The sequence below is a fragment of the Lissotriton helveticus genome, chromosome 9 (assembly GCF_964261635.1).
Source record: "Lissotriton helveticus chromosome 9, aLisHel1.1, whole genome shotgun sequence".
Taxonomy (NCBI): domain Eukaryota; kingdom Metazoa; phylum Chordata; class Amphibia; order Caudata; family Salamandridae; genus Lissotriton; species Lissotriton helveticus.
This window is the reverse complement of record NC_136070.1, coordinates 952,492,868-952,516,056: the sequence shown is the minus strand read 5'-3', so window position 1 is coordinate 952,516,056 and position 23,189 is coordinate 952,492,868. Positions and strand designations below refer to the sequence as shown.

The 23,189-nt window shown below is 49.0% G+C and overlaps 1 protein-coding gene across 1 annotated transcript in view; it reads left to right on the top strand.

Annotated features, from left to right (window-relative positions):
• The window catches only part of LOC144783326 (acylamino-acid-releasing enzyme-like), a 352,393-nt gene that overhangs the window by 123,376 nt on the left and 205,828 nt on the right, over positions 1–23,189 (top strand). The window contains exon 6 of the mRNA XM_078662358.1: positions 259–425. Coding sequence (XP_078518484.1) covers positions 259–425 — 167 coding nt within the window. The remainder of the gene's footprint in view (positions 1–258; positions 426–23,189) is intronic.

Below are 23,189 nucleotides of genomic sequence, written 5' to 3'. Positions count from 1 at the left end.
TAATGGTTTAGGAAAAGGTTTATCATGGGCAATCAACAGGAGGTAGCTATTGGGTAAACATTTCATATATTCCTGGTATGCCAATACAAAGCCTTATTTTATGTTAGCCTCTTGTTCTAGTGACAGCCCACTCTTAGGATTTCATCTGTGAAATGTCATCCAAAAAGGACCTAGGCAAAGAAGAGGGAGGCAAGGGTCATATGTTTTACATGAAGAGATGATATGCATAATTCTCAATGTCTGATATGTTTACAATAGATCAGTTTGGGTGTCTCGAATGGTCACAGTCGGGTACCCGTATCCTGTATGTGGCAGAAAAGAAAAATCCCAAATCAGAATCCTTTTTCAAAACGGTATCACCAGAGCTAAGCCACTCCACTGAAGAGGATGATAAGAAATCAACAACACTAGACCATGTTACGAAGGTACAATACTTAACCACATTATTCTTATGTATATCCCACTGCAGGGGTTTTCGTTGAAACATGGCATAGTCTTCTTTTTCTTTCTCCCCATGTTTTCTATTTGTTATCATCTTTCTTCTTTTATTACTTGATGTTTTTAGTCTTTTTGTGTTTCTCATTATATTTGTTCTTCTTCTTTTACTATTAATATTGTTATTCCTGGTTTCTTAATATAAGTATTAATTTGAAGAACTGTACGTGAAGTGTACAAAGATACAACTGGATACAATATAAAATTGGTTTGCAAACATAGTTATGAGAAAGGTACACCTATTTCGAAAGGCAAAAGATAGAAATGGGTACAAATACAAAGAGTGTAAGGGGTCTCAGACTTCATTTCCTTGGCATAAAGTTGACAGGATTACATCAGGATTCATTTAAATCACCGGTAGCTTGTTACCTTGGCTGGAAAGGCATGGAGTGCAGGGCACTCAGAATTCAAACGAAAGTGGGAAAATGTATTTACATATCATTATACCTGTTATAATTAGGGGTTGTTTCTTGGTTTCTTGGTAAGCAAGAGTCAAGCAGTCAGTCCATGTAGGTTAACATGTTGTACATGTATTGTAGTAGATAGGCTACAGGCTGCTTAAGAACGCTCCACCAGGAGCAGAATCCTCTCTCCTCAGCTCACTCTCTCTAACTGCCATCCATACCTATAGTTACTTACCGATGTTTTATGACATCATAATCTAGATTTAGCAAAGAAGGGAAGCAGGGGGTGGAGCAGGGAAGGTGTCACAAACGCAGCAATTGTAATCCAGCTCCTTCCCTTAGAAAATAATAAAAATCGAAATAGAACCATGAGAGATTCTAGCTTGAATAAACCATATAAATTGTTGCAGCATCCAACTCCATCCAGGTGAAACTGAAAGCACATCCGTACCGTACGCGGATCACACAGACCCTATTCAAAAGAAATCTGTACGATGCGCAGTACCAGGGGAACAACTTCAGTACACAATCATGATGGGCCCCCTCTCTGGCGACATTTCATCTGAACTCCCATGATGAAAACCCGGCGGCGCTTCATACTTTATTGTCCTCTCCAACACTCCATTAACAGCTTGCAATTCTAGTTCCTTCAGAGCAGCAGCTTACATAAAAGAAATGGTTATCAAGCAGACACAGAGGTATAATGTCTCATTATCAAACAATAGTGCTCAGATATGATTCAATCACTGTTGCTTTGGCTAACGCCAGAACAGCAACTATGCATTGGCTTCTCCAAGTATAAACACAAAACAGGTCATCTTCGATTCCAGCTCAGCTAGTCAATTCGATTAAATAAATAATAAATCTGGTATTTGTTAAGCACAAACTAATCACCCCTAAAGGTCTCAAGGTGCTGGGCGCTGTCGGGGAGATTAAGTGAGCTATTGCCAAGAATCACAGGCAATCAGAGATATGGTGGTCTGCTGACCTCAGTGGGCCACCATCCCTGTTGTGGCAGACACTCCTAATGGGTCGCAAACGCAACCTACCTCATTAATATTCATGAGATAGGTCGATTTGCAACCTGCTACAAATCGCAAGCATGAAACAAAAAAATTCATTCATAAGGAATAGCGATGTACAAATAGCAATCCGAATAAAATTGCTATTTCTACTCTTTGTACAGCTGGCCTATACAGCTTGTGAGACTGGCACAGGGTGCTGTCACTTGAGAGAGGTCCGGCAGGTCGCGACCAGTGCAGGGCTCACAATTCGATACCCGACTCCGGTGGCAGCTCTGCTCACAACCATGTGATTAAAGGTTCTTTTTTTTGTTGAAATGCAACTTTAAAGGAAAACAGGATGCGTTCCAACAACATAAAAATTATACATTTGTTTTCATTTTTTACGAGCAGACAAAGGTCCGTGGGACCACTACCTGCTCTTAAAAGATGATTTTCCAGTATTCACAAAGAGGAAGGGGTCCCATGGAGAACCCTTCCAATTTGCGAATGCATTATCTCCAACTCTGAGTTGGTGGTAAAATATTAAGGGTTTGCGACCGCATTTCGGTCGCAAAACCTTGATACAGTACATTTGGAAAATCGCATTTGCCATCGCAAATAGCCCAATTTTGCGAATCAGGCCATTTACGACAACAAAACTGCTTCGTACAAATGGCCCTACATTTTAGTGAGTATAGTAATGATGTGAGACAAGATGGTAAGTATTTTTATTAATAAACAAGAAGGGCCAACAACTGTCCTCTCAACCGTCACAGAACTTTCACAACAGTGACAGCGCATGGGGCTCGTGCATGCACAGAACAAGGATGAAGGTGAGAAAGAAGATAATGGGATTAAGGTGCAATAAAGCTGAAAATAAATGATACTGCAGAATAACATACAAAAAAACTGACACTGTTTCTTCTCCCTTTTATCAAACAAGGTAATGCATTACATAATCTTTAAATTTGGAGAAAGGTGCAGCATTTCTTCTAGGACGTCCTTCAACTACAGGAAGAATTGCTTTATTTTGAATGCAAACATTTAGTGAATACCCAGCATCTGAAATACAACTAGTATCTTTGTTCATACTACTATCAACACTATTATTTTACCAGCAGTCACCGACACTCGCGGCAGCTGTGCCATTTCAGGTACGTGTCAGACCTTTAGCACACGCAGGTTTTGATACAACAACACATGAACTATTCCATGATGGACCATTTTCCGAGAGGAGGGCAGGATCTCTCTTTACGAGCCCCTTAATGGGCTCACTGAACTTACTGTCACTTGGAGCCACATGCAGAAAGGTGTTTTGTGATCGCAAACTGGCCGATTCGCGGAATTGGCCTGTTTACAAACTCAAAAATACTTTTTCACATGTACAAAGCCCTATTTGCTATTCTGTAACCTATTACCGAATTGCAAATTGGGTTTAAGATTCGGTATTAGGAAGGGATGTGTTTAGGTCATCACTTCCTAATACCAAATCGCCGTTGTATTTATAAATGTTGTGCGACCGAAATGCGGTTCCAATTTATTCACATTTACCACCTACTTCAACCCATAAGCAAATGGGATGGGATGGGGTCTCCAAGGTCCCCCTTCCCTTTGTGAATGTTTTAAAAAAACATTTAAGAGTAGGCAGTTGTCCCACAGAATGCTGGCCACTCTTAAAAAATACAAATAAACCTTTTTTTTTTTAAACGCATCCCATTTCCCTTTAATGAAAATGGGCTGCATTTAAAAATAAAAAAAAATGATTAATTTAAAAGCAGTCACAGACATGGCGGTCTGCTTATCCCAGTAGGCCACCATCCTTGTGATTTTAGCGATTCCCAATGGGTTGCAAACCTAGACCTTTCTCTTTGATATTCATGGGGTAGGTCCATTTGTGACCACTGGGAATTGCAAAATGTGTCAAAGACCCATTTGTATATTGGTGTTTGCGATTACCAAATAGCAAATCAAAACAATTTGCTATTTGGTAATCGTAAATGATTACCTTTGTGCATGTGGCTCTTGATTATCTCCCAGCACATTTATCTAAATATGATCCCCAGCTTGGATGGACAAGTCCTTTTCTTTTTTGCTGTTATCATAATTGTGCCTCCTCTTGTGTTATTTTTTGAGCAATGACTGTGCACTAATTGTGCACTGTCCCGACCATGAGAACTATTGGGAAATTACACCCCATTATCGCTGACCAGCGGGGGGGAAAAGCTTCATGACAGAAGATTTGTTTGAGAAAGTATAGAGCCTCCTCCGTATTGGGCTGGGATACAAACTTAACCTCTACCCACTTACTGTATTATTCCACTAATATGGCATTGAAATGCACGTCGGGCAACAGGATATTAATGATTCCAATAAAGTCAAAGCCAATCTTCATCCATGCTACTTCCCACAGCTCTACATATGTCAATGGTCACTTAGATAACATTACTATTTTGTCAGTACATATGCGCATTTTACATTGTTTTTTTTTTGATAAACAAATGTTATTAAAATTTTGGTAACATAACAATTCATTGGCAATAAGTCACATATCACGTGTAAAAAAAAAAAAATCCCTCTGATAGCATCACAACACTCATGAGTCTCTTCTGAATAGTTAAACAGTCCCTCTGCACCATACCACCAAAGCGGACTAGGGTCTTTCACGGCGGAAACAGGCCAAACCACTTGCCCCACACTCTGTTGAACATTTCCGGGCATCCCAAGCCTCGAAGTTGGACTCCTCCTGCACCCCACACCAGTCCACACCCCTCCGCCATTTCTGTAGTGTCGGTGCCTCAGCCTGGGACCATCTAGCCGCTATATCCCGTTTCCCTACTGCTAGAGCTGTACCCAGGAGGCGCTTATCAGCCCGGGAGCCATCCAGGCCGTCGAACACTCCCAGCAGCAGGCGTCTCGGGTCGTGGGAAACTACCCATCCCAAGGCATGCGTGAGCTCACGCTCCACCCCTCCCCAGAATCGATCCAGTGCCGGGCAGAGCCACACCATATGGTAAAAATCGGCAGGGGCACCAGAGCAGCGCACACAATCCGGGGATGCTGGTATGCCAGCGTGAAAAAGACGCGCCGGGGTGAGGTAGGCCGCATGGAGATAATAAAGCTGGACCAGTCGTAATTTAGAAGATGTGGTCAAGGTTTTAGGTGCCATGAGGGCATCCCGCCACTCCACCTCGTCCAAAGGACCCACCCACCCTTCCCATCTTTCCCTAAGCCGATCCAAGGATGTGGGACAGTTATTTACCAGGGCAATATATATACGGGACACTCCCCAGGTTACCCATCATAACTTGTGCTTCTAGGGGACTGAATTCTGGGAGGGAGGTGGGCGTTGGGAGGTGTATGTGAAGAGCGTGGCGGAGATGTAAGTATTTATAGAACTGGGTGTGTAGGAGAGTATGTCTGTGTTGTAGGTCAGAAAAAGATCGCATGTGGTCCCCTATCCATACATTACCGAGTTGCGTTATCCCCACCAGGTCCCAGGGAAGAGACCTCATTCAGCCAGTGCCATGCTAAAGGGGTGTCTGTCTGGTCAGCTTCCGGTCCCAGGTCACCAAGCGAAGGGCAGCACGCCAGGCTGTGAAAACCGACCTGGCGATCGGAGGCAGGATTTGTGGCAACGGGGAGCCATATAGGAAGCTTTGAATCTGTGAAAAATCCAGGGCAGCGAGCTCCACTCGGTAGGCTGGGTCGGACCAGCCACCCACAAACCAGTCATGGATTACTATGAGTTTGGTAGCTAAGTAGGAGAAATGGAGATTGGTGACTCCCATACCACCGTCGAAGGGGGGGATTCGGCAATGGGACAAGGACAACAGCGATATTCCACCACCCCACGAAAACCGGGTGAGTGTGCCGTCCAGTTCTCAAAACCAGCTACCGGAGAGGGGGATCGAGGTGTTCTGCAGAATGTAAAGAAAGCGAGGGAGGATCATCATTTTGAAAAGGTCACTCCTGCCCAGTGGTTTAAGGGGGAGGGGTTGCCAGTTCCGAAGGTCAGTTTTCATCCGGCGACCAGGGGGGTAATGTTAAGGGCCATTCCAACTCTGGCAGGAGGAACACCCACACACCCAGATACTTAAATGACTGCCTTCGAAGGGGAATTATCGCCTGCCAATCGTAGCAATCCCGGGAGGGGTGAAGGGGGACCAGGGTGGACTTCGCCTGGTTAAGCCGGAGGCCCGAGACCTGCTCGAACCCAGAGAGGGCCGCAAGAGACCTAGGGCTAGAATGTTCTGGGTGAGCCAAATAGAGTAGAACGTCATCCGCGTTCAAGGCGATTTTATCCACCTGGCTCCGATCCCACACCCATCCCCGGATAAGGGAGTCCTGCCGGACGAGCGCCGCCAAGGCGAATAGGAGTGGGGAGAGGGGGCAGCCTTGCCTAGTGCCTCTCCGGATCGGGAATGGTTCGGAAAGTGCACTGCTGACAAGAACACGGGCTCTAGGGCGGTTGTAAAGGACCCAGATTAGGCGGCGGAAGGGGGGGCCGAAACCCATGCGCTCCAGAACATCTTCCAAGTACCCCCAGTCCACCGTGTCAAAGGCTTTTTTAAAGTCCACAAGGAGAAGCGCCAAGTACGGGGAAAGCCGGTGGCGATGGGCTAGTGCCAGTTGGAGGCGACGGATGCAGTGGCGGGTGCCTCTGGCTGGCATGAACCCACATTGGTCGGGGTGGACCAGGTCGGGTAGGAGGGGTCGAAGTCGCTGAGCTATTGCTGTAGTGAAGATTTTAATTTCGGTGTTCAGCAGGGAGATTGGGCGGTAGTCTGAGCAGTCCAGGGAAGGCGATCGCGTCTTCGGGATGACCACAATGGTCGCCACATCGGATTCAGACGGGAAAGACCTGGTGAGAGAGCTCAGTTAAATGTGGGACCAGGTCGTCCCGGAACGTGGAGTAATATTCTTGTGGAAATCCATCGGATTGCCGGAGTGCAGCAGGGTGATAGCTCCATGGATTTCCTCCGGGGAGGGGGGGCCGTCTAGGGAGTCCGCGATTTCACGGGGGAGGCAAGGGAGGCAAGTCCCGGACTTTTCCATCAAATCAGTGAGGGAGGTCCTGGGAGGGAGCGACGCGTACAGGGCCGCATAGTAGTGGGCGAAGGCTTGCGCAATAGCCACTGATGTCACCTGGCGAGTCCAATCGGCCGTTCGGATCTCTGGAATGATGCGATGGGCCCTAGGGTAGGATACCAGGTTGTGGAGTAGTTTGCCATTTTTGTCACCCCAGCCGTAAATGCGGGCGATGGAGGAGCGCCATAGCATTTTGGCCGACTCCAGGGAGGGAGCGCCAGATCTCGTCCCGGACCAACGCCAGCTGCCTGGAGGAGTCAGCATCATCCCCGGTCACTTGAGCCTGCTCCAAAAGAACAGCTCGGGACTCCAGCTGCGCCAGTTGGGTGACCTGGGCCATGCGTTTGTCATGCACTAACCCCCTGGCTACCCAATGTACCACCGCCTTACCCGCCTCCCAGAGCGTACCGTGCGAGGGGACCGATCGCGTGTTAGCGGAGAAATAGTGATGGAGCTCCTGGCCGAGATATTCCACCAGCGCGGGATCTTGCAGGAACCAGGCGTTTAAGTGCCAGGTTGTCCTAGGGCCTGTGGGGGGGAGACCCGATACAGAGGAAAAGGGGGGAGTGGTCGGAGACTCCCCTAGGAAGGATCTCAACCCCGGACACCAACTGGCAGTCTGCGGCAGGCATCAGAATGAGGTCTATGCGGGAGTGGGTATGGTGGGAGGCCGACGTGTGTGTGTACTGGTCTTTTTGGGGGTTACACACCCGCCACATATCGCAGAAACCCATAGCTGAGGTCCAACCCATGAGGCTCTTTGCGGAGGTCAACCGATGCATCGAGGGAGGGCCCGTCACATCCCGGGAGGGTTGCAAGGCGGCATTGAAGTCACCCCCGATGACAGTGAGGCCTTGGGGAAGGGAGGAGATCACCTTTGTAAGGCACCAAAGGGTGGAGGACATGAGCCCCGTGGGAACAGAGGATATTCACGGGAGTGCCTTCAACCATCCCAGACACGGCCACTAACGTCCCCTGCGGATCAGTGATGACATCGACTACAGTGAATGGGAGCCCACGTCTCAGAAGGATGGCCACTCCCCTGGAGCCAGAAGGTGTCTCTCCTGTATGAGTAGGGTGTCAGGCATGTGTCGGCGGGCTGCGCTGAGCACAGCAGTGCATTTAATGCGGTCTAGGAGCCCATTCACGTTCCAGGAGAGGATGCGGAGGGGTGTGCTAAGCATGTGGGTCATTTGTGAAGGTGAGGTGTGGCGTGAGGCAAGCGGGGAGGAAGAACCCCCCGCGGTCAGTGGGAAGGCCCAAATCGAATCCGGAGCACCAGGGCATGGTTGATTGGAGCTGGAGTGTATGTGACAGCAGAGGAGGACAATAGGACATGCCACTACCAATATGAACAACACATGGCGGCCCGTGGGCGGCCAAAAACAACAAACTCTGAAGGGACAACGGTCCCTCTTCCGTCCCTCTCCCCCCAACTCCCCCCACCCTATACTTCAAAACAGGAAGCATCTGTCGCCCTTAAACAAGTCACAAACACCCCACAGGGAGGCAGAAAGCTAAACCAGAACGGTTAGCAACCACAAGATTGGGACATGGCTGAGTCGGACCCCCCTCCATGTTTTCGGATGAAATGATAACTGCAGGTTAGAGGAGAAAAAGAGAAAACATGCATCTACGGGGTAAGGTATTCAAACACAGAAGTGCATCAATGTAAGAACCCCGACAGATCAGGTTGGTGAGCTCCGTGTGAGCTCGGTCACAGAGCTAGAGACGTGACCATGGATGATGAGCCCCGGGCTGGAGCTCCCGGCACTGGTGGTTACGGCAATCATGATCCAGTATCCCCGTCTGAGCCGCGGATCACAGAGCTCCCGGACAGGTCAGAGTCTAACAAGGCTTGTCGCAAAGTTGCATCAGGTCCGGGGACACTACCCAAGTCAATCAGGGAGGAGGCCAGCGGCAGGGGAGCGGGGCCCCGTCCCTGAGGCTTGAGTGAGGGGTGCTGGACCCTTGTTTCCGGCGAGTGGGAGCCGCCACCCCGGCCACCGGCCCTCCTCCGGACATGCTACATTGTTAACGTAAACTTCTACATCCCTATCCATAGACGGCCACCAATAGGCAATTAACAGGTTCTCTTTTGTATGTGTCATACCTACATGTCTGTCATGGGATGAAGTGATCAATTGCCCACTTACAGAACTGGAGGCACTAACAAGTCACCATGCCACTCAACTTCATGTTCAATGGTGACCTCCTCTTTTAACTTTCAGCAAGGTTATAAATACATGTTAAGCATTTTTTCATGGGGCCATCTTTTCACAATACATTGTTTAACAGTTCCTCTCCTTCAGAAATCTTGATACTCTCCCATCTACAATTGCTCCTTTAGCCTCACTGTAGTCAGCCAGCCATGCAAATGCCAAATCTCCATCTTCTTCTAACTAGCGCTCATTCATTCTTCATCGCAAGGGGCATGTGACAAATAGCTGATACATTTTGCCGCCCAGTAATGTATACAAGTATGACAAGTCTAGAGAAAATTTTACCTGAACCTCCACCTTCCAGGATGCTCACCAACATCTTGTGGTCAGGTTCTAACAAGAATTCCGTGCCTCACAGAAAACTCTTGAACTTGTTCATGGCCCATTCACATGCCAATGATTCTCACTTAATAATTGAGTACCTGGTATCCACCCCCTTTGAGTTTGCATTAGGTGAAAACTATGGTGCTCTTACCCTCAACTGAATTCTTATTGATTACTGCTCCCAAGCCAACTTGCATCAGTGGTAACCATACACTGTAATTTAATTGAAGGGCTTCAATGAGGGTGCTTTCTATAATTCTCTTCTTAACTCATTCTTGCTCACTTCACAGATCTTAATTGCAAGAGAACTAAACATTTCTTTTGACTACGTAATGCTTAAACCCAAACTTTTCAGTATAGTTTGTAATACATTTTTTATGGAATTCACACATTCCCAGGAAGGATGACAATTCATCCTTGCTACTGGGAGAAGATGCTTTCGAGATAGTTGGGATCAAAGATGGTTTGGGTGGAACACCCTTTTCTCCAATAACATGCCTGTCATAATCAACATTAGTTTGATGACATTGAAAAAGAAAAGGTGTACATTTTAGCATGCTTTCCTGAATCCTACCTGCTTCAAGATATTACGATGTTCACTAATAGTTTCACTGTAGACTAATACATGGTCTGGTAGTGCCCTCGCTCAATGCATCCCCTCAATCAGTTCATAATATGTTGGAAAAAAAAACATGGCAGAAGTGATTAAAAACGGCATTCTACTGGAATAATGAATGCAGTGTGCTTTCTCGAGTCTTTTTGCAAGGTGACTTGGTTGTATGGAAAACTGAATTTAAAGGTGGTGGAACACCTTAGTCTCACCCAAAGTCATCACCATTTGATTGATTAATGGCAAAAAATGATAGTCTGCTATCACACAACGCTTGAGTTGACATGAGTCAATGTATAACCTAATCTTGCCATTTTACTTTTTGGCAATATCTACAGGTGACAATCACTCTGTTGTTTGGTTTGAGGACACGATCTTTGCAGCATTCCTGTTGAATAGTTAACTTCAGATTGAACTGAAAGGGGTATTCAGTGCACTAAAATGAAGTACACTATGCAGGGAGTCCAGTGAGACCCAGATTGGTATTCAGAGTCAAAGGTAGATAATACTAGCGCTCTATTTGTGGTAGTGTGGGCGAGCAGTTAGGCTCATCAGTAACCCTGGGTGTAGGGTAGAGTTGCAAACAAACTCCGTGGAACTCCGCTACTCTAAGCCGCCGCCTCCACCTCCCTATTAAGAAGTAAGTTAACATTAATTAAAAATAAACTCAAAACCACTTACCTCGGTACTGCAGCGTCCTGTTCCTCGCCGTACCGGTAATGCTTGAGAAACCTGCACAAGACTACGTCTCTGAACTCTCCAATATTAAAAGGCAAGCCATTGTCAGACTTCACTATGGCCGGAATGTCCCAAGTTGGAAAAATGCCATTTAGTCTTTCAATGACTCATTCTTGAGTAGTAGATGAAAGATCTTCAATTAATCAAATTATTATTATTATATGAAATTTGTAGCGCGCTCAGTTACCCAGGGGCATCCCGGCGCAGAACAGAACAAGGAAGGGAAAGCTCAGACTCAGTCACTACACAGGAAACAAATACGTCTTCAGGAGTTTCCTAAAGTGCAGAATGTTAGGCTCCAAACGAATCTTAAAGGGCAGGGAGTTCCACAGTGCCGCCACTTGCACTGAAAAACGCCGGCCCCCAGAGCGAGCTCTTTTTACTCTGGTTAACTGCAGAAGACATCCTTGGTCCGATCGCAGTGGCCGTGTGGGTTTATAGGGACGTGCCATATTGGACAAGATAGAAGGGCCCCTACCATGCAAGATTTTATGGGCCGTGCATAACGCTTTAAATCTCCCCCGGCTCCTTAACCGGGAGCCAGTGAAGCGTTTTCAGGGCCGGAGCAGCTGAGTGTCTTCTAGGAACCTCCATCAGCAGTCTAGCGGCTGCATTCTGCACCTGTTGAAGGGTCCTAAAGGTCGCTTCCGGAGCGCCAAGGAACAGTGCGTTCCCATAGTCAAGTCTCGACAAGATTAAACCACGAATCAGAAGCTTCCTGGATGGATTGGGGAGCAGTGGTAGCACCTTGCGCGCTGACCGCAACAGGCCAAAACACACCCCTGAGATCTTCCTGGCATGTGTCCTAAAGGACAGGTCTTCCTCCAGCCATACTCCTAGGCTCTTAATCTCCTTCTTAGGAGATGGTGGGTCACCCAGAGACTGAGGCCAGCAACTGGCGATAAGGAAAGGCCTAGATTTGCCTAGCAACATAAGCTCAGTTTTCTCTCCGTTGAGCTTAAGGGCAGAGTGGGACATCCAATGATGAACGTTGGCAAGGCAGTCATGAAGAACCTCTGGCTGTTCCGCCAGCTGGGTAAGGCCTACAACCAGCTGAGTATCATCAGCATAGCTGATGATCTTCACTCTTCACTCAAGCCATTTGAGGGCCATCCCCGTGACACCCACCTCTGACAGTCGTTGGAGGAGCACCTGATGACTCACGGTGTCAAAGGCAGCACTCAGGTCCAGGAGGATCACTGCCACTGACCCCCCGTATCAAGAATGCTCCATGCTTCCTCCACCACTGCCAATAAGGCCGTGTCCGTCCCCTGACCAGGGCGAAAGCCCGTCTGGGAGTCTCCCAGCAAATGATGGGATTCTAGGTGGTACGAGAGCTGGCGATTAACCATTTTTTCTGCGATTTTTGAGAAGCCGGGCAAAAGAGAAATAGGCCTAAAATTGGCCAGATTCGAGGGATCTAAGCCAGGTTTTTTCAGCAGTGCTTTAACAACTGCTTTTTTCCATCTCTGCGGCACCGTGCCCTGGGAGAGGAAAAGGTTGATAAGATCTGTAAGCGGGGCAGAAAGAGTATTTGCCACTTGTTTGAGCCATTTCATGGGCACCGGGTCACTCGGAGACCCACTCTTCATCCCTTTCAGAACTTTTACGACCTCCTCCTCCGAAAACGGGCCAAAAGAGGACAACTCAAAGGGACATATTCCTGGGCTAGAGTCCATCTCCAGATTCTGAGATGTCGCAGGCAATGAAGACAGAATCTTCTCTATTTTGGAATGAAAGAAGTCTGCCAGCTCTTCACATTTTTCTTGGGGGTTGTCGTGCACGACTGGAGGAACCGGAGACTTTAGCAGTTCCTTAAAAATCTTAAAAGATTCCCCTGATGAGTTATTTGCCCTATCAATCCTATCACTGAAATAGCTTCTTTTGGCATCTTTCAAGGCAGCTTTATACTTCCTCATCAATGCCTTGTAGTGTTCTCGACTTTCTTCTGTCAGCTTTCTCCTCCATGCCCTTTCTAATCTTTTACAGGGTGTTCTGAGCTCCCTAAGTTCAGGGGTGTACCAGGGAGCGGAACCGGCTCTTCTTTCCCTAATGGGCCTTTTCTTTTCCGGAATTAACAAGTCAAGGGAATTGATCAGCCAATTTCCCACATGCTGATCAGCAGTGATAGGGTCATAGACCAAAGGAGGACAGGTTCTCGCTAACTCAGCCGCCCAGTTATCCACCGGCAGCCTAGACCAGAGCCGTTCAACTGAATACCGTCTTGGTACAGGATCTCTCCCCTTCCCCAACTGCCATATGAGGGGGACTAGACAATGGTCTGTCCAGGGAAGAGCAGAGGCTGAAGGGCTTGAAGATTCTCTGAGTTCGTGAAAGCCACATCCAGCTGATGACCTTTAATATGGGTAGCTCCGACGTTAACAAGATGCAAATCAAGTGCACCCAACATACTTTGTAGCTCTCTCGCCACTGTATCACAGGGATCATCGAAATGCAGGTTGAGATCCCCCAACACTATACATTTGGAGGAGGCGGCAGCTAGTTGTATCACCACCTCAAGGAAGGAGTCTATGAAATTTCCTATCGCTGCAGGAGGTCGATAGACGAGAAGGCCGAGATTGAGATGGTGGACGATATGCGTAGCGAGAATTGACAGCCTTCAGAGTTATCAATACCGCAATCTACCGCTTTACATACATATTTGTCTCTGTACAAAATGGCCACTCCTCCCCCTCTCCCCTCCGGCCTATCTAGATGAAACATGAGATATCCCGGAGGGAGGGCTTTAACAATATCAGGTCCTGAGCAAGAGGTCAGCCAAGTTTCCGTAAGGAGGAGGGCATCCAAACTATGGTCTACAATCAACGAGTTTATTTCAGTGGCATGACAAGGTAATGACCTGCAATTAAGCAAAGCCATAGAAATCTGGAATCGATCTGTGGGTGGGCTACCAGAGCCACATAGAAGGCAGTGTTTATAAGAGGTACCTTCTGCCCATTGGTAGATACAACTAGGATGTCTGGGTGCGCGTAGCGACAATAAAGTATCACTAGAGTACCTGCAAGTTGAATCCGTAAGTCCAGCAGGGTTGGGCAGAGTGACATGCCCTGTGCCCGTCTGGGCCCGGACGGGCACAGACGGGCTTGACTCTGGCGAAACTCCGGCGACGACGCTGCGTGATGACGCTGCGCGTCAGCATAGCTGGCTTAATGTTCGCCCAGCGTCTGCAAACTAGAGCGCTAACCGCGCCGCCGGCAGTGTACCCCCTCCCAAAATGGCCACCACATCTAGACAGTGGACAGGGACCCGCGATAACGCGGTGCTCTTAACAATTAGAGTGAGGGTAAGATGGCAGCAGTGCAAGTCTGCGAGTGGCCTGTAATAAAAGCAAGGAAAAAAGAGTGAATAAAAAGATAAATTAAATCGGCAAAACGGGACGATTTAAAAGCGCATTAAGCAAAGCAGCTTGCAATATGATAGCTGTGAATCAAAGTCTTTCCTGGCGTTCTGAAATTAGGATGTTAAAAATCATGAGTATTCTTCCATAATCAGCAGCAGGTAATGTCTATTGTCAAGTGAACCGAAAAAGTAAATGGCTTTTCTCTCCCATACATGCTTTTGGAGTTTTGACATGTTTAATGTGTGCTGAGTAGTTTTATGTAGAAAGGCAGTTGCACAGATGACAGTCTTTTAGTTCCTTTTCAACCCTGCCATCAAGGTAAGAAAACCAGACTCTGCCTTGGAGAGCTCGTTTTGTGGTAATGATTCCACAATGTACTCCATGGGTCATTTCAATTATTTTCTGTCTCAAACTCTCCATAATCAGGATTCTAGGCCCTCATAGTATAACTCCTTCCTGAAGTATGGACAATTCATCCTTGACATTTTTGTATTTTTGATATTCACCATCACCGGTGAGAGGTCAAGTGTGTTGGTTCCTTGACTGATGTATAATTATATCCTTCAACTTTAACACGTCGCTATCGTGGCTCATTGCAGTGACGATTCGGGTTAATGAAATGGCAGCTGTTGTGTTTGATTTTACAATCAAGTTGATATAGGTCTCGGGGGGGCGTGACTTGGCCAGCTGCAAGATGGCCGCACTCTAAGTGGGCTCTGCCAGCCAAGCACAAGATCCGCTATAATCCTGCAGACAACGGCTTTCTCAACAGCCACAACCGGTGTTCCCTGACTCCTCCTCACCTTCGGTACCGCTTGGAGTGGGACGACCTGCTGCGGAGCTGGGCCTGCATCTCGCGGGTCTGTTGGAGCCCGTTCTCTTTACTTTTACCGCTGGCGGGACGTTGGAGGTGCCTGCTGACTTCCGGTGAGTGTTTTCGCCACCTGGGCTCTCTGCGGCGGGGCTGGGGGTGTAACACTGGATTGTCCGGCCCGGGACTAGGGAGCGCCAGCCCCACTTTCCACCCTATGTCCTGATTGCTGCGGTCTCTGCCCGCTTTCAGTGCCCGGGCCCGGCAACACGGGCGGTGTGCCCCCCGCTCCTCCTCATCGCGCCTGCCTCGGGCAGGAATGCGCTCCTAATTCCTTGGTAGCGGAGCTGCGTGGGGATCCCCGGACCCGCTCTCGACTCCTGCGGCCTCTCCTGGCAGATCGTGACGCTGCGCCCCCCCCGGCACATAGGACATCCATGGCTTGGCCTTACTGAGACCTCTACAGTTTCCTACGCCAGGTCTGCTGCCTGCACTATACGCCGGACCTGTTTCTCCTGAGGAATGCTTTATTAAATAGTTGGTGTAGGAGCCAAGTCCCCAAGACATTGTGGCAAATTTCTAAACTCAAACCCCTCATTGTTATACAATACGGTGCAGTGTGTATCCTGCGGCTGGTCCTTCCCTCTCCGCCACGTCTGCTGCTGCTACCTGAGGCGGGGTGTGCCTGCTCCTCTTGGCATTGGCCCTGGGTGGTTGGTGTTGTCCCTGCTGTTGGCCGTGCCGGGCCCTGCACCTTTACTGCTGTCCGGTGTCTGCCTCCTCGCCTGTTTCTTCAACGCCTCAGTGTTGCTGCGGAGCTTCTGTCAAGAGCCTCCTGAGTTCACTCCACCACACACCTGCTGCAGTGCCGCATCTGGACTCTTAGTGCTGTGGGGGTCGCACTCCGATAGGGCCTCTGCTGGGGAGGCTTAATCTGTTTGGTGCTGTGTGGCGCCGCTTTGCTTTGAGAGCCCCCCCTCGGGCCGGACGACAGTGCTCTCTCGTCAGGGATCCGTGAGCCTGACCAGTCTTCCATCCGCTCTTTGCCTGTACATTCGCCTTCCTCTCCGAACTTTGTTGCGCTGAGGGGTCACGCCGGCGGTGCCTCTCCCGGTTGGTTTGTCTCCCTGAGGTCCGTTCGGCATGCCGATCTCCTCCTGCTAGGTGCCCTCAGTTTCTTCGCTGTGCACAATTGGTTGCGGACTGGCAATTTCTCCTGGCGCTAAATCTGCTCGCCTGGGGTGCTCTGTTGCTACCCCATTTCTTGACAGCGCCTGCTGTGAAATTCCTCTGCCATGGGAAGGTCCGACCCTAAACTAATTACATTTGATCAACATAGGTTGACTCACCAGGCCGGCACCAACTCTGACAATGGCGATCCCTCAGCCATCATGGACTCGCCTCCCTCTCGTGACGATGACCTAAAAGCGATCATGTTGGAGGTAAAATCGATGGTCACAGGGATCGCGACCCAACTGGACCAGCTTTCGGCCCGGCTGGACACTGTGAAGGATCGTGTTGACTCCCACGACAACCGTCTCCTCCACGTTAAGTCCAGGGTCTCGCATGCCTCGGATGCAGCTACTCAGGACCACCAGCAGCTACTACAGATGGACAAAATCCTTGCTCTCATTCGGGAGAAAAATGAGGACTTGGAGGCGCGCTCCCATCGGAGTAACCGCCGCATAGTTGGTGTCCCAGAATCCACCAAGATAGCTCGCATGAAAGACAACATGGAGCAACTGGTCAAGGAACTCACATCGCTCCCTTGGTTCACGCCATGGCACCGGATTACCTCCTTGCCCTATCATCACAAAAATACTGAATTTCTGAGATCGGGATGCTATTGTTCGTGCGGCGCGGGACATAGGCAAAATAAATCACCAAGGCAATTCGCTCTTCCCGCACTATACTCTCCCTGTACAGGCTGCCAGACGTGAATTCCTCCCCGCAAAGCGAATTCTGCAAAAACATGAGGTCTCCTACTCCTTGGCGTATCCAGCAAAATTGAGAGTTTGACAGGGCGCTAAAACACTGGTATTCCCCGATCGCAGGGATGCCTTCGCCTTTGCAAAGAAACTCGACAAATCATCAGGCTCCTCACCATCTGGATCTCAGCCTGCCGAAACTGACCGCCTTAGTCACAATGATTAACTGGTTGTGATGTTTGGGGTTATTAATCACTGAACGTTGTCTGAAGTTCTGGTTGCTTGGCCACCCTGCTTAACAGCAGGGGTGTCCGCCGAGCCCTGCCATGCCCTACAGGGATAATTCTCTATCTTACAATGGTTTCTCCTCCTCCAAGTTGGGGGTTCCTGGGGTGGGAAGAGGTGGTTCCTCAGCCTGATTGAGGGGGTTGGAGTGGTTGTGGGGGTGGTGGGTCTTTTGCGGTCTGTTTTTGGGGACAAGTGTGGCTGTTGGGTTCGGGGTCCTCTGGTCGCTGCTGTATGTTTTGTTGGGATGGGCTATCTGGGTGGCGGGCACAAAAAAGCTTTTAGGACTGGTTTCTGAGCTGTGATCAAGGGTGGATATGCTGGGTGGGGGGGTTTTGGGATGTTACCTTTCGATTACTCTTTATTGGTTCTCTGAAGTCAGATTGCATCACTGCACTGTGTTTCTTGCTCCCTTCTGCAGCAATTACCTGTACGACATCTTTCCCTGTCCAAACTATACTGCTTTCCCCCCTCCGTTTTCTGTGGTTTGCTCACCGGGTCGCTGCGCACTGGGGGCTTCCTCTAACGCTTGGCCTGCTCAGGCGACCGCTTCCAATTTCCCATAACATCTGCTGGGAGCGGTCTTCTTGTGTCCCTGCCGGTGGGAGATGCCGCGCTGCTGAATACCACATTCCAGTAGGGTATAGTACAACATGACTGATACTGTTTGTTGGACCTGGAATATACGTGGTCTCAATGATCACCGAAAAGCCAGGCTCATTCACTCTCACTTGCAGTGACACAGGGTAGACATATGTCTCTTACAGGAGACGTACCTCTTGCCTAGGTCTTCATCCAGACTCCAGTCGTGCCACTGGGGAGAATCACACTCCTCGTTTTATTCCTCGTACACAAGGGGGGTCTCCATTCTGATACATAGGGGTCTCCCATGGCAAACTATTCAGGCACTTTCAGATCCTGATGGAAGATGAGTAATTCTGCATGGCTCCTTGTTGTCTCAACCCATGACAATCGCTGCAGTATACGGCCCCAATTCGGACGATCCCGATTTCTTCAATCACATTTTATTTCTTCCTTCGGCCCGGCGGCGGTTCTCTGGGGGGGGAGATTTTAATGTTACCCTCTCAGCGGCACTGGACCGCTCTGGTCCTCACTCTTCCCAGCCACGCGCTACCGCATCACTCCAGTCTATACTTACTGACAACTCGCTTTATGATGCCTGGCGTCATGTGTGGCCTGATGCCCGTGAAAATTGCAAAAAACACAGTTGATGGACAGAATGTAGAACAATGTCATACATTCACCCCAGTACAAGGATCTGGGCCTAAATCCATCGTTTTTTTGCACTCCACACCACCCTGGGTTAGACACTGGCTAAATGCAAATCAGCTCTGACCCTGTGCCTCATGGGAACAGTCCAGTCCGAACTACCAAGCCATGTCTTTCCCAGACCGGAATCAAGCATCCAAGGACCGGTTTCTGGCTATCAGCCTTCATTCAGCCTGGATAGCTTGACTCTAGTGGTGTGGAGAGCCTGGGACTCACATCTGAGCATACCCAGCCCACTCGTGGTGAAAATTGCAAAAAACACAGTTGATGGACAGAATGTAGAACAATGTCATACATTCACCCCAGTACAAGGATCTGGGCCTAAATCCATTGTTTTTTTGCACTCCACACCACCCTGGGTTAGACACTGGCTATATGCAAATCAGCTCTGACCCTGTGCCTCATGGGAACAGTCCAGTCCGAACTACCAAGCCATGTCTTTCCCAGACCGGAATCAAGCATCCAAGGACCGGTTTCTGGCTATCAGCCTTCATTCAGCCTGGATAGCTTGACTCCAGTGGTGTGGAGAGCCTGGGACTCACATCTGAGCATACCCAGCCCACTCGTGGTTAAAATTGCAAAAAACACAGTTGATGGACAGAATGTAGAACAATGTCATACATTCACCCCAGTACAAGGATCTGGGCCTAAATCCATTGTTTTTTTGCACTCCACACCACCCTGGGTTAGACACTGGCTATATGCAAATCAGCTCTGACCCTGTGCCTCATGGGAACAGTCCAGTCCGAACTACCAAGCCATGTCTTTCCCAGACCGGAATCAAGCATCCAAAGACCGGTTTCTGGCTATCAGCCTTCATTCAGCCTGGATAGCTTGACTCCAGTGGTGTGGAGAGCCTGGGACTCACATCTGAGCATACCCAGCCCACTCGTGGTGAAAATTGCAAAAAACACAGTTGATGGACAGAATGTAGAACAATGTCATACATTCGCCCCAGTACAAGGATCTGGGCCTAAATCCAACGTTTTTTTGCACTCCACACCACCCTGGGTTAGACACTGGCTATATGCAAATCAGCTCTGACCCTGTGCCTCATGGGAACAGTACAGTCCGAACTACCAAGCCATGTCTTTCCCAGACCGGAATCAAGCATCCAAGGACCGGTTTCTGGCTATCAGCCTTCATTCAGCCTGGATAGCTTGACTCCAGTGGTGTGGAGAGCCTGGGACTCACATCTGAGCATACCCAGCCCACTCGTGGTGAAAATTGCAAAAAACACAGTTGATGGACAGAATGTAGAACAATGTCATACATTCACCCCAGTACAAGGATCTGGGCCTAAATCCATCGTTTTTTTGCACTCCACACCACCCTGGGTTAGACACTGGCTATATGCAAATCAGCTCTGACCCTGTGCCTCATGGGAACAGTCCAGTCCGAACTACCAAGCCATGTCTTTCCCAGACCGGAATCAAGCATCCAAGGACCGGTTTCTGGCTATCAGCCTTCATTCAGCCTGGATAGCTTGACTCCAGTGGTGTGGAGAGCCTGGGACTCACATCTGAGCATACCCAGCCCACTCGGGTGAAAATTGCAAAAAACACAGTTGATGGACAGAATGTAGAACAATGTCATACATTTGCCCCAGTACAAGGAAATGGGCCTAAATCCATCGTTTTTTGCACTCCACACCACCCTGGGTTAGACACTGGCTATATGCAAAGCAGCTCTGACCCTGTGCCTCATGGGAACAGTCCAGTCCGAACTACCAAGCCATGTCTTTCCCAGACCGGAATCAAGCATCCAAGGACCGGTTTCTGGCTATCAGCCTTCATTCAGCCTGGATAGCTTGACTCCAGTGGTGTGGAGAGCCTGGGACTCACATCTGAGCATACCCAGCCCACTCGTGGTGAAAATTGCAAAAAACACAGTTGATGGCCGAAGACGGCTGTAATGCCAGAAACTGGTCCCCGGAAGCTTGTTTCCTTTCCAGTGAAGAATTGGATTGGTAGTTTGGTCTGCCCTGTTCCCATGATGCACTGGGCCAGGGACAGACTAATTTGCATATAGCCAGGTTCTGAACTGGGATGGTGCAGTGAGCTAAAAAACGGTGATGGATCAAGCCCTGATCTGTTGACTGGGTAGGAGTGTTCTGATTAACTCAGATACTCTGTCCATCACCACCCCCTTTTTGTAATTATTTTGGCCACCATGAGTGTGGAAGGGTATGCTCAGACATGAGTCCCTTGCTCATTGCACCATCAGGATTCAAGCAAGCCGGGCCGAAGACGGCTGTAATGCCAGAAACCGGTCCCCGGAAGCTTGTTTCCTTTCCAGTGAAGAATTGGCTTGGTAGTTTGGTCTGCCCTGTTCCCATGGTGCACTGGGCCAGGGACAGACTAATTTGCATATAGCCAGGTTCTGAACTGGGATGGTGCAGTGAGCTAAAAAACGGTGATGGATCAAGCCCTGATCTGTTGACTGGGTAGGAGTGTTCTGATTAACTCAGATACTCTGTCCATCACCACTCCCTTTTTGTAATTATTTTGGCCACCATGAGTGTGGAAGGGTATGCTCAGACATGAGTCCCTTGCTCATTGCACCATCAGGATTCAAGCAAGCCGGGCCGAAGACGGCTGTAATGCCAGAAACCGGTCCCCGGAAGCTTGTTTCCTTTCCAGTGAAGAATTGGCTTGGTAGTTTGGTCTGCCCTGTTCCCATGATGCACTGGGCCAGGGACAGACTAATTTGCATAAAGCCAGGTTCTGAACTGGGATGGTGCAGTGAGCTAAAAAACGGTGATGGATCAAGCCCTGATCTGTTGACTGGGTAGGAGTGTTCTGATTAACTCAGATACTCTGTCCATCACCACCCCCTTTTTGTAATTATTTTGGCCACCATGAGTGTGGATGGGTATGCTCAGACATGAGTCCCTTGCTCATTGCACCATCAGGATTCAAGCAAGCCGGGCCGAAGACGGCTGTAATGCCAGAAACCGGTCCCCGGAAGCTTGTTTCCTTTCCAGTGAAGAATTGGCTTGGTAGTTTGGTCTGCCCTGTTCCCATGATGCACTGGGCCAGGGACAGACTAATTTGCATATAGCCAGGTTCTGAACTGGGATGGTGCAGTGAGCTAAAAATCGGTGATGGATCAAGCCCTGATCTGTTGACTGGGTAGGAGTGTTCTGATTAACTCAGATACTCTGTCCATCACCACCCCCTTTTTGTAATTATTTTGGCCACCATGAGTGTGGAAGGGTATGCTCAGACATGAGTCCCTTGCTCATTGCACCATCAGGATTCAAGCAAGCCGGGCCGAAGACGGCTGTAATGCCAGAAACCGGTCCCCGGAAGCTTGTTTCCTTTCCAGTGAAGAATTGGCTTGGTAGTTTGGTCTGCCCTGTTCCCATGATGCACTGGGCCAGGGACAGACTAATTTGCATATAGCCAGGTTCTGAACTGGGATGGTGCAGTGAGCTAAAAATCGGTGATGGATCAAGCCCTGATCTGTTGACTGGGTAGGAGTGTTCTGATTAACTCAGATACTCTGTCCATCACCACCCCCTTTTTGTAATTAGTTTGGCCACCATGAGTGTGGAAGGGTATGCTCAGACATGAGTCCCTTGCTCATTGCATCATCAGGATTCAAGCAAGCCGGGCCGAAGACGGCTGTAATGCCAGAAACCGGTCCCCGGAAGCTTGTTTCCTTTCCAGTGAAGAATTGGCTTGGTAGTTTGGTCTGCCCTGTTCCCATGATGCACTGGGCCAGGGACAGACTAATTTGCATATAGCCAGGTTCTGAACTGGGATGGTGCAGTGAGCTAAAAAACGGTGATGGATCAAGCCCTGATCTGTTGACTGGGTAGGAGTGTTCTGATTAACTCAGATACTCTGTCCATCACCACCCCCTTTTTGTAATTATTTTGGCCACCATGAGTGTGGAAGGGTATACTCAGACATGAGTCCCTTGCTCATTGCACCATCAGGATTCAAGCAAGCCGGGCCGAAGACGGCTGTAATGCCAGAAACCGGTCCCCGGAAGCTTGTTTCCTTTCCAGTGAAGAATTGGCTTGGTAGTTTGGTCTGCCCTGTTCCCATGATGCACTGGGCCAGGGACAGACTAATTTGCATATAGCCAGGTTCTGAACTGGGATGGTGCAGTGAGCTAAAAAACGGTGATGGATCAAGCCCTGATCTGTTGACTGGGTAGGAGTGTTCTGATTAACTCAGATACTCTGTCCATCACCACCCCCTTTTTGTAATTATTTTGGCCACCATGAGTGTGGAAGGGTATGCTCAGACATGAGTCCCTTGCTCATTGCACCATCAGGATTCAAGCAAGCCGGGCCGAAGACGGCTGTAATGCCAGAAACCGGTCCCCGGAAGCTTGTTTCCTTTTCAGTGAAGAATTGGCTTGGTAGTTTGGTCTGCCCTGTTCCCATGATGCACTGGGCCAGGGACAGACTAATTTGCATATAGCCAGGTTCTGAACTGGGATGGTGCAGTGAGCTAAAAAACGGTGATGGATCAAGCCCTGATCTGTTGACTGGGTAGGAGTGTTCTGATTAACTCAGATACTCTGTCCATCACCACCCCCTTTTTGTAATTATTTTGGCCACCATAAGTGTGGAAGGGTATGCTCAGACATGAGTCCCTTGCTCATTGCACC